The 12,804-nt window shown below is 38.6% G+C and overlaps 1 protein-coding gene across 4 annotated transcripts in view; it reads right to left on the reverse strand.

The window, feature by feature from the left end:
- Nucleotides 1-12,804, reverse strand: part of rtn1a (reticulon 1a) — a 45,710-nt gene that overhangs the window by 4,579 nt on the left and 28,327 nt on the right. The window contains exons 1-2 of one of the 4 annotated variants that reach the window (XM_016460773.1): nucleotides 6,993-7,337; nucleotides 3,368-3,382 (exon numbers count right to left, since the gene is read on the reverse strand). The exons of 1 other annotated variant lie outside the window; for it this stretch is intronic. In XM_016460773.1, coding sequence (XP_016316259.1) covers nucleotides 3,368-3,382; nucleotides 6,993-7,041 — 64 coding nt within the window. In that variant the 5' untranslated portion in view covers nucleotides 7,042-7,337. Of the gene's footprint in view, nucleotides 1-3,367; nucleotides 3,383-6,992; nucleotides 7,338-12,804 lie in introns of those variants that run through there. 2 more of the 4 variants (XM_016460771.1, XM_016460774.1) reach the window with 2 other exon arrangements.

Consider the following 12,804-nt stretch of genomic DNA (forward strand, 5'->3'; position numbering starts at 1 on the left):
GGACACGGCATCAACAGTATGTGAGGGGCGTAACATTTCCGTCTCACACTTGAGGTATTCGGCCAATCACAACGCACTGGATAGCTGGCCAATCACAGCACACCTCGCTTTTTCAGACCGATGAGCTTTGTAAAAATTGATGCGTTTCAAAAAGGCGGGGCTAGATAGATGTAGATCCTATAGAGGAGAAACAATAATGTACAGTATGTGGAAAATAATGTTTTTTTAACTTTAAACCGCATAAACACATTTCATTACACCAAATACACAAAATAATGTTCTTTTTAGCAGCATCATATGACCCCTTTAAAGTTGTGTCTTTCAGAACCCAACTAAGCAAGCTAGAAGGCGACAGTGGAACCCTATCAGAAATTTCAATTAGTTTTATTCATTTCAATAATTGTGACTTTTACAGGTCTGGAAATCAATTTTAAAATTCTCTTTTGAAGTTTTTTCTTGACTGTATTCATCATGCATTTTCCATGAAGAGAAAATGTGTAACCTTGAGGCTATATGTTCACACCTGTCTACCTCCCACAGCACCTGTTGTCAACTTATCTAACCCTAACCATCTGTGTGCACACACTGTACTGGGTTAATTATTGCTGTTGGGTAAGACAGTACAAATAGTCACGTTATCAGAAGTTCTGTAATATAATGACCACACACAAAGTGAGCTATGAGCCTTCACCATACTTACATACACTTTTAGAAATATAGCAGTGGAATGGAAAGGTGCAAGAAGGTTACAACTTTTATATTGCAGGTTTGGTTTTGGCAAGTGCTTGAGTATATCCACGTAAAATGGAACTGATAAAAGGCAAAACTTTAGGTTACTACCGTAACCCCGGTTCTCTGATAACATGTTCCCATAGTGAGATACCGAACAAATGTTAAAAAGAGAACCTAGTAGTCTATGGTGAAATTATCGCTCTATATAGGGGAGATAAATTTATTTTCTACAGCGTCACTATAGACGTGTACCATCTTAAATTACAGTGGTAATCCCCCTTGGCGCAACCTAATGTTAAGTGTCTTGCTCAAGGATCACCCCTTGCAGTTCAAACCTTTTGGTTACTGGCCCCAACATGCATCACATTAGATACAAAACTGTACAACTACCATTCAAACCTACAACGTAGTCCCACTGTTCTCCAGGAGCAAGTCATTTACCAAGTACTGGGAGCATGCAGCATATGCATTAAACAGATTAAAGCCAAGCACACTCAGTGACCAAATATAACTTACAAAACACAAAACAAATGCTCTTTCCTGCTCTAAGAGCCAATCCTTACTTGAAACATTCTGGAGCTTGTATTTGCTATTGATGTGAATCTGACTGATGATGAAGAAATAACGTCTTCTCCTACTTATCTGACATGCTGCTTTCCGTATAATATTTAGCAGGCAAATATCAGTGCGGTAATCATTACAGTCCAGGATGCTGATTGATCAGTATAGAGTCTCTTATAGAAGCCTCTTATACTCATCAAAACTGCATTTATTTGATCAAAAACAAAGTAAAAACGGTAATATTATGAAATATATTATAGAAATATTTTTTGGGGAAGTCGTGGCCTAATGGTTAGAGAGTCGGTCTCGTAACCCAAAGGTTGCGGGGTTCGAGTCCTGTACCGCCAGGTATGTGGGTGGGGGGAGTGAATGTACAGCGCTCTCTCCCACCTTCAATACCACGACTGAGGTGCCCTTGAGCAAGGCACCGAACCCCCAACTGCTCCCCGGGCGTCGCAGCATAAATGGCTGCCCACTGCTCCGGGTGTGTGTTCACGGTGTGTGTGTTCACTGCTGTGTGTGTGCACTTTGGATGGGATAAATGCAGAGCACTAATTCCGAGTATGGGTCACTATACTTGGCCACATGTCACGTCACTTTAGAAAATATCACAATTTAAAATATCAGTTTTTTAATTTTAATGGATTTTCAAAACGTAACTTATTCCTGAGATGGCAAAGCTGAATTTTCAGCAGCCATAACTTCAATATTCATTGCTACATGATCCTTCAGAAATCATTCTAATATGCTGATTCACTGCTTTGCTGCTCAAGAAGCATTATTATCTAAGTTAAAACAGTTACTGCTTAATATGTTTTGTGGAAACCGTTATTTTTTTTTCCCAATGTTCTTTGATGAATAGCAAATTTGATTTGAAACAGAAGACTTTTGTAACATTGTTTTTTATTGTCACTTTTGATCAACTGAATGCATATTGCTAATTAAAATGACCCATTTCTTAAATCTTACTGACCCCAAACTTTTGAACGGTAGTGTATATAGCAAAAGCTACGAACCATCTGTTTGGTCAGCGATGATCCATTCATTTTGACCCATCCATTTGGTCACCCAAAGAGAATTTCTTTGCATTCTTGTACGCAAGTTCTTTCACATTATTATGATACTTCACAACCAAGCAAGTGTGTAAGATGGTTGACAGGTTTCAAGCACTGTAAACTAGCCTAGGTCTTTCTGCTCTTAACTGCTGGAGGAAAACACATTCCACCTTTCCATCACCTTTCCAGCCAAATCACAAAGATAACACAAGTAGAACTTGTTGCCATGAGATCCAGCAGACTGAGATCTCTGAATCATCTTCTTCAGTCTCTGCGGCAAGCGAGAGCTCCCTGTAACTTCTGTATGTTTTCTTTTTTAGCATCTGCATTTTTACACCTTTTGCTGCTGCTTCAGAAGAAACCGTTACACACTCACGGAAGCTGGTCTGTCACACTCTAGCGTGTGCATGACATCTGTAGTCCCCTGTGTGATTCTCCCATCAGTCCCGCTGGGCTAAATTTAGCCTGGCAAAGCTTAGAGGAGGGCAGAAATATCGGCCATTTTTATCTGGAGATTTTTGCTCGAGCTTAAGTTCAAGATGAATTGCAGACTTCATATTCGACTGATAGTTGAACACACTGTCAATTATTCTTAATAACTTCTGATGGTATCTAATCAATAATAATGTAAAACAAAAAATACAAAAAAACTTTAACATAACTATTAAACTATAACCTTTGATGATGATACTTGCCTGCTCTGACAAATCCTTCAGTTAACAGACTCTCTAAATAGAATAAGAATAAAAATAGCAGTTCACACTCTTTTTCCTAACAAACACCTTTAAGTATTTACTTAACTAAAGCAGACTGATATAAGACTATTGTTTAAGGATATCCAGTAGTTAGCTGACTTAACATGGGCTCTAAAATCACATATGGACACTAAAGCACCACTAAATTCACTTCCATCCATCAAAACCAGTGACATTAATTCCATCACTATAAACAATAGTCTTAGAGATCCCTGATTTTTATTCTAAAACACCAAAGCTAGCAGAAGACAGAGAGCTACTGACCTGAACCACCCATGACTGCAGACAGCAAGCAAGAAAGAGAGAGAGAGACAGTGAGTGGGAACGCACACAAAAGGAGAAAGAGAAAGGCAGAGAATGAGAGGGAGGGGGACCGGCTCATACTACCATTGGCTAATAATGGACACACACACACACATTCATACAGCATACAGGGTGACAAATAGCCCAGACTGAAACACAAACACAGTCAAAAATCACAATTATGTGTGACCCTTTTGCAGAACCTAATTAATCCACCTTGTTTCATACGTCCTATGTGGCGAGTGTGTGTGAGAAGAGAAAGAAAGGGGACAGCAGCGGTTGCTATAGATACAGTGTTCCAGTTTCCTTTACACACATTGCTTAGGGGGCCAGCTTGAAATAAGAAGGTGGTGGTGGGGGGTAATTGTGTGCGTGTGTGCTGGTGTTTAAATGTCGGAGTGTAATTATAGCATCAGAGATGCACATCCAGCTTGACAACCAGGCTAACATTATATCCAACCATTCACTTCCTGAATGAAAGGTCATTGCCATGGGCAAAGACCTATATGGAGTATGGAAGTTAAATTCTAGAAGTAAAAATCAGATTCATTTTTTCCAAAGGGGTTTCGATTTTTATGGATAACTTAAAACAGACTTAATAAAAACAGACTGACTGTGAGCTACAAGGTTGTTAATCAATGGCATATGCCACTAGCTGGGATTATTTAAACTTTTTTTTTAAATAATTGTGTTCAACATCACAAATCCTGGTGAAACACATTACCCATGGTTCTGCAAAAAAAATGGCATCAAATCAGAAAATCAAAACAAGTTGCAAAACTTAAAGCACTGTAAATGATCTAGCTAATCTCACTACACTCTCAAACTACTTAAATGTTTGAATATGTATGCACATTTTGCAACAGTTGCAAAGTATGTTGTTTCTATATACGCAATCAACATCTTTAAATCAATATTTCTCCATATTTTGTGTTTATTTTAATTACATTCCCAATTTGTATTTATTTTAATCATATTTGCAATGCTCCATGGGATTTTAGTTCATTCTCTCATTAAAGTTAAGCACAGTCTTGTACATTTAACTTTTTATATTAAAATAATGTTTTCCTTCAAATAAAATGTTGTAATATTGTGATTCACCTTGTAGCTGTTTGGTTTGATTCATGGCTTATAATTTTTAATTAAAGACTTTTTAAAAATCCCTAAGGGAAAAATTAATGGGAACCAAGGAAGCTGAAAAACTTTGGGACTGAAAGCCTGAAGGTTCAATCAAAATGGTTGAATAACTTAATATACTGTTGTAGCGCATCATAAAAAGATCGTTTTAATCAGCTAGCAAAATGCTAAGCTAGTACACGAAGCTATGAAATGCATCCTGGACCAGAAAGGGAGCATGTGTGACTGCCTTAAAACCTTCTCTGCACTTCTAACCTTCACAATGCCCAAGCATGGTGAGTTACTGCACTATATTCCCATTGGACACTTTATTTTTGACTTTCCATGTACATTTTTACTCCCTGTCTGTCTTTGTTTACCTTGCCACCACAATTAAAAATTAAAATGAAATGTCATTGTATGACTTTATTCTGCAGAACACAAAATAAGATATTTTGAAGAATGTTGGAAACCAATATTTTGGTTACCATTGACTTCCACAGTATTGAAAAAAAAAATTCTTCTTATGCTTTAAAGTAAGAATGTCATGCTGGTTTGTAGCAACACAAGGGTGAGTAAATAATGACAGAATTTTCTGTTTTTGGTTGAATCTCTTTAAAATAAGTTAACAGAGCCTTAGTCTTCCCTGAATCAACATGAATGCTGTTTTTGTTACATTTTGTGCCAGTTTAAGTTTTAATTAGGGTTGGTAGTAGCTTATCGGTTAATGATCTGGGCTGCTGACACAAAAATCTCAAAAATAGGTGACCCAGGCACCAGAGTTACTGCAATCACAATCCTGGTACTCATACATTGTGTTCCTAATAAAGACCCTATACAACACACACACAATCCTGGAAATTCCAGAGCTAAACAGGAAATGGAATCCAGCCCCACCAAACGATACAAATATAATTGAAATCTGGAGGGAATATATGTTCCTAATATTTCACTGATTGGTTACGCATAACAGGGAAGGGGTGTGTCAAGCTAATTTGAGGCAGAAAAATACCTCTATATTTATAGATACAAATAACTAAATATTGATAATGAATTGAAAATGCACATTTCCATTCAAAGGTCTACTAAACTAAACTCCAGTATCTCAAATCATGCATAATTCAGGTAAATCTACCACTTCATATTTTACATATACTGTGCTTGCTTTTGTAAAATGTAATCAGGAAGAATATTCTGTCCTGGCTTTAGAAACCCTGTTGTTTTATCCATTATTTAGCACATTAGAGCAATTATTTTATTTACTTACTTTTATTTAATTACTTCATACAGACAAATGTATATGAATGAGTTCAAATAAAACACTTCCTTCAGGCCTGTGAGTGTTTTAAAAATACAGCACTGAATGTTTTATATAGTTATGTGTTGCTTTATGCATGTCTCTGTGTGTATGAGAATGCAGTAAGATGGGTCTAGACTCTAGAGAGTTTATGAATCATCAAAAAACAAGAAATGATTTCATAGTGATGTCATACGATCATGCAGGGAAAATGTGATGTCATACAAATAGCATAAATATAGAGACAAACTGAGTAGAGTAAAAATGTATGTTTGTGCTGTTAAATGATCATGAGTAGAATTTCTAAATTGTTTAAACGCATAATGCTAGGAATGGATTTAAGATATATCTACTATGCAATAGTTTAAAAGGCCCTAAACATATCTAAGCAGGCAACAGAATATAATAGAAATCCTCATGTGGACTCCTTTTTCACTTGGCCCATGCCAAAACAACCAACCTGAATACTCTAGCAACGTCCTAGAAACCATTAAGAATGCCTTATACCGAGAATATTGTCAGGCCAATTATAATGTTGTGAATTTTGCATCTAGTTACAGAGAGTAGTTTCAGCAAACACAACCATACACAAATACTGTAGCTTTACAAACACAGACTGTCAACACTCACACAATGCACTCCCTCCCAACACCATTTATCTAGGTGGACATTTAAAATGTGCCTGCCAATGTACTAGAATAGCCTAGAGAATTCTGTTTGTTTTTCTTTTAAAAATATCCTAGCTCACAATTTCTTAGTCTTGCATGGAGGCTCTTTCGTTCTCCAGGTATCATGGATGCCTGTTGAAGAGAATGATGTAATCGGGATGGGTGTGACCTGGTTGCTATAGCGACAGCCTCATCCAGCGCTGCTGTAACCGCGAATGAAGATAAAAACAGCCTCAACTCCGTCAGTGGCAAACGGAGCCTAATCTAACGACACAGCGGGGTTACCATATCAGCATTACTATGAAGCAGACAGACCACCTGCCATCCCTCATCCCAAAACAGATGCCTCTCCCCTCTTCTCTTTGTCCCACCGGCGCAGAGACAGAGGCTTCATGTAAAACCCAAAACCTAATACATGCTCAAATATACAGCATAAAACACACAAGGCGTTGTAAAATTAGTACCATAAAACACAGTTTTATACAGACAAACACAAAATCTGTACCCTGCCCTCTCCAGCTGCTCCAGGTGCACTCTTTCTTCCCTTTATCCATTTCTGTCGTTTCTCTCGCTGCTGTCGTCTTTCTCTTTTCCCTTTCGCAGATCTTATATCTTCCCGAGACCCACTATCTCAAGCGTCCGAACGGCATGAATGGCCAGAAAGGAGAGAAGAGAGCAGAGGAGAGACAAGCTAATGCTACTCAGTGAGGAAACGGAGAGAGAGAAAGAGAGGGAGAGTTGCTGCTCTGCTGGATGAAACAGTAAACACTGCAGCCTCCACCGCAGAGAGCGGAGCGAACCATATGCAACGCCCGGGGCGTGATGGGGGGGATTCAGATCAAAGAGGCCCCACCCTAACAAAGCTAATACATAAACATTAGCGAGGTCACGTGACCACGTTGGCATAAGGTGCGTTTGACTTCATGCGGCGCTGCGCAGACCGATCGACAGCTGACTTGAAGCAGTGCATGCCGGTTAGAAATTTTGTCAGACTTGAACCGGCGCCGCCACGTCACTGTTACGTGTAGCATCAAAGTTTCGAGAGCAGTCGGCTGACTCAGCTGGCGCAGCTTTTTCAGAGCAGGCTTGTTTGAGATGAGCAAAATCTGCGCAGAACCGATCACCGCGAGAGGCATGCCAGTTAGAAAAGTGTCCGAGTTACGACCGACTTGCTCTGATGTCATGCTGACGTGCCAAAAAACTCTCGCGACGGCGAGGCGGCTGTGTCGGATTGTGCAGTCGAGCGCAGTTGCTCTCCACCGACTGCGCTTATCAAAAGCATGATGGGAAACGATCATAGACTGTATAAAAACATGGATGTATTGTCCGTGACGTCACCCGTAGGTTTCAGAAGAGCGTTTTTGAAGCTCAAAGTGGGCAGAGCCTGTCATCGCCATCTTGGCAGCACGTCACAGCGCGTTACTCCCGGATAATCAAAAATGGGCAAAGAGGCGGGAGCTGGTTGCTGAGACCACGCCCACCTAGCTCCACGGTGACAGCAGCGGCAATCCACCTGTCACTCAAGTGGCCACGCCCTTAATTATGCAGAACTTTAAGGCTTAATATAATTTAAACGGATGAGTTATAAAAAAAATTCACCCCCTCACAGTTGTCATGAAGGGCAAAATTAGCTATATAGACCAAAACCACTTTTTGTACAAGGCTGTAAACATTTTTTTTTTCTGCTGTAAAGTGCATTTTAACATGGGGAGTCTATGGGACTAGTCTCGCGTAGCCAGACCTTCAGACTGACGGCTGAAGGTCTGGAATTCATGGCAGCTTTCATTGGCCAAGGCCCGCCCATGAGGCCGTTTGACCGACATGTCAAACAACCAATCATAGTTCGTTTCATTTCAGCGTCACATTTCGGGGCGTGGAAATGTCGCCACAATAACAGACCGGTGTGTAAAACTCTCGGATGTATTTTAAAGATTCTATGCCGCGAACTTGAAATATTTCACATACTTTTGAGAGTCCAGCGTTTAGTTGATCATGATAAGCGCTCATCGTCACAGTTGTAAACACGACGGCTTTCTTCTTTCGTGAGGGGGTTTGGCGCCACGGCATCTTTGTTTTCAGGTGGAACGTTAAATAACGCGACACACACGTCTCCCGGAAATCCTGTATAATTCAACCAATCCGATGACCACTTCAAAATTTCAAAAGTGTTTCCACTTTTGTGTGCCGTATGCATCAGACGTTCAGCCAAAGGTCCATGGGCGTGACGTCTGAGGCTGAGACTACTATGGGACTGACTCCCTTTTGGAGCCAGCCTCTAGCGGCCAGTCGATGAATTGCAGTTTTAGTCACTTCCGTGTTGGTTTCACATTTTGGTGTTGGTGTTACATTTCAGGCGAAGCGAGGCGCATCTCAAACAAGCCTAGCGACTGCAGGAGCGCTGATGACAACACAGCTGTTTTATGATTGGCCAAATTCACCACCTGACAACAATGACGTGTGTTTCTAACATCTTCGATTCCAATACTGCTCACAAATCTGTTTTTATAACAGTAAAAACATTTTTAGTGTAGTCGCACTGTTATATTGAATCATGTTTATCAATAAAACACTGATAAAAGCCTATAAATCCCCACTTTATTAAATAGTATATGTTAATGTTGAACTTTATTCATGAACAGATGGCGCTTTATTAAGCAGTATATAAAAAGTGTTTCTGTTGCTCATGAAAACGTTTCTGAAACGTCTGTGTATTTGACAAATATTGCATTTAATTCACTTCATCTGTGATATGAGTATACAAACACAGAGCGAACGTCATTACCGGGAGCAGAAAGTGTCCGACTTGACATCTCCGCTTTCAATTCCGCCCCAGACTGCAGGTGGCTACTCTCGCCAATCGGTCTGCGCAGCCCTGCATGAAGTCGAACACACCTATTGTTGTCGGTTCAAAATGAGCGGAGTCTGCTGGGTTTTTATCTTGCTTTTTTATTTTACTGCATTCACGCTTTAAAAGAATAGCAGGCTAACATATGTGGAAATAAATATCCTTATATTATCCTTATCCTTATAACAAGTCAAGTCAAGTCAAGTCTGCTTTATTGTCAATTCTTCCACATGTACAGCACATACACAGAGAATTGAAATTGCGTTACTCTCAGACCCTTGGTGCATACAGATAACACTAGCAGTAGAACATAAATACAGATATACAGATTAAGTATAAAATACAACTATACAAATATACAAATAAGGTAAAATGTAAAAAAATATATAAAAAAAATATATATAAAGCAGCACACGGCACATGGCAGATAGAGTGCAAACCAGTGAAGTAAACAACAGTGCAGATATAATGATTTGTAGTGCAAAAAGAGCTTATTTAGACTGATTAAAGTGACTGTGTGTGTACCCCAGCTAAGATGAGAAATCCCCAGCTAAGATGAGAATTAACGCATATTAATTAAAAATTATAGTGAAAATTATAGTAACATATTATTAATATTCTCATTGCAGAAAAACAGAGACTAAACAAACAGAGAAACATAGAAACCAAAAGCAAAAGAATAAAGCAAAATAAATAAAAATATTTTATTTTTTATTTAATTATTTTGCTTTTTTTTCTTCTATGTTGGCCTTTTGTTTCTGTTGTAATTAATAACATACTCATGTATATACACACACATACATGAATGTTATTAATAATGAATATTATATTAATAATTAGTGTATACTGTATATATATATATATATATATATAAATTATTAATATCATATTAATTATATTATATATGGGATAAATAGGGATAGCTCAACTGAAACATTTCATAATTTTTGGACACTTCACAGTTGTGTGTAAATTAATTAATTAATGTAGTTTTGTTTTTATGTTGTTAAATAATAATAATAGTGATGATGATGATTTTGCACAATAATATTTCTGAATCAGTAAATACACTGTCTGTTTTAAGGTATTTCAACAGCAAGAACCGACGCAAGAAATGCATACTTGTGCATGCGTTCATGCGTCGGTACGTGTGAGTAGGTCTGGTATTCGATGATTTCAGTCTTGGCCACTGATCTATAATAGAGAAAAATTGAGAAAATAGATAGTCATTGTATATAGATCAGTGGTCTTGGCTTATTCATTTTCAGCATCTTCTTCTGTTTCCCTCAGCATCTTCTCTTCTCTCTAAGGGCTCACCACGGAAACAGCTTAAGCGCCCTCTCTCCCGTGTTACCATGACAACAGGCTGATCCGCGCTGATCCAGATTGTCTCAGAATTGCAATGTAATGTAGAGCGTTATTGTTTTAATGTTTTAATATCGCCACATTAAAAACATCAACCTGTTCACACGAAGACACACTTTAGCACTACTGTGATCTGTAGTTAATGTTCTTATGAAGTTTTTCAATGATAAAAACCCAAAGCTGTGTTACATAAACCGGCGGTCTCTCTCGCCCTCTGCAGGTGATTTACGGCAGCGCTGCCGTAAAGGCGTTGACCTCTTTTTCTAACATTCCAGAACCTTCAGTTTCAGTCACCACACAATGACTGGAATATGTTTTAAAATGCAATTCACAACATTAGACTTACATTGCCTATCAATTATAAAACATCTTTGTCAGTTTATATGTAGCTGCCTGTAATTTTGTAATATAAGAAATGAATGAATAAAGGAAGCAATATAGCAAATTAATATTTAATCAACTGCTGTTCCTTCAGACAAAATGAAGAAAAGCACTTCATAATGCTTGACGCATCATACGTGCACTGTCCCCATTTTACAAGAGGATTATAAAAAACTGTTTACAACAAGAGAGTCTGCTTCTCTAGAAAGAACCACTTGATCCAAAACAGTTCATATGTTCTAATGTTCATTCCTCCCACTGCTGTCACAAATTCACGTAAACACTGAGAGACAGACTAACTCCTGAGATGAGCATGTTAAGAGCTGTGTTCTGGTTCTGGAGTCAACAGTTTCATAAACAACACATACTCGTGCTATGAATGTACAAATAAAGAATTCCAGTTTTATTCATGGGCCTACAGAAGATTTATTATGAGCAACAGCAGTACGTTTCAATTTAAATGTTGTTTAAATGTGCAACCTTAAAGGGTTTAAAAAAATAATGACATCAGATCTGCAATATCGTTTGGGTCAGTGTACACCATTGATTGAGATTTTTTGCTTTTTCTTTGTTATTTTGAAGTTATGTAAATAAGCCACAGAGCAGTTGTTTAAACCCACCACTAGAGGGAGATTATCGCCTTAATTCAGCCTCGATCGACCCTAGAAAAGAGAGGATCTGCCTGTGGCTGTGTGCCTGGCGAGGCAATTTCACAAGCAGCATGTTTGTGCGAAGGAACTACTCAATGAAACTGATTTCATACCAGCTTTCAAGGGACCATGATGCACTCTCAGAAAAAAGGTACAAAAGCAGTCACTGGGACACTACCCTTTCAAAAGGTACAAAAATGCACCATTTAGGTACTAATATGTACACTTTAGGAACAATAAGGGTAACTTTAAGGGTCTAAAATGCAACTTTTTGGGGTAAATGAGGTACAAAGGTGTACCTTTTGAAAGGGTACCATTCCAAGTGACAGCTTTTGTACCTTTTTTTTCTGAGAGTGTGTAATGATGTTTAATGATCTAAAATAAATTATTGTGAGCTTTTGTGATAAAAAAAAAGCATTTAATGACTAAATGGTCAATTTATTGCCAGAAATTCGAACATTTATGAATTAATTTACTCCATCGAATCATAAACCTATGCTGCTTTCAAAATAATAACAGATGAAGGCATCTTAGACAGGATGTTACACAAATACTGGATGTTCTTTAATGCCTTACGTAAAGGCTGTTGATTTGTGTTTTTTGGACATAATCATTGTCTCTCAGACTCTCCACCATCGATTCAAATTAGTCCTTGCAACATAAGCAGGCTTTTCTAATTAAACTTTTATGGAACCCTTACCAAAAAGTAGTATACTTCAAGTTTATTTTAGTAAGTATACTTAAGTAAAGTTCAAGTATATTTTTAAGTATACTTTATGTAGTAAGTATACAAATACTGGGGAAGTCGTGGCCTAATGGTTAGAGTCGGACTTGTAACCCAAAGGTTGCGGGTTCGAGTCTCGTACCGGCAGGGATTGTAGGTGGGGGGAGTGAATGTACAGCACTCTCTCCACCTTCAATACCACGACTGAAGTGCCCTTGAGCAAGGCACCGAACCCCCAACTGCTCCCCGGGCGCCGCAGCATAAATGGCTGCCCACTGCTCCAGGTGTGTGTTCACAGTGTGTGTGTGTTCACTGCTGTGTGTGTGCACTTAGGATGGGATAAATGCAGAGC

This window comes from Sinocyclocheilus anshuiensis, unplaced genomic scaffold (genome assembly GCF_001515605.1).
Source record: "Sinocyclocheilus anshuiensis isolate Anshui unplaced genomic scaffold, SAMN03320099.WGS_v1.1 scaffold72, whole genome shotgun sequence".
Taxonomy (NCBI): domain Eukaryota; kingdom Metazoa; phylum Chordata; class Actinopteri; order Cypriniformes; family Cyprinidae; genus Sinocyclocheilus; species Sinocyclocheilus anshuiensis.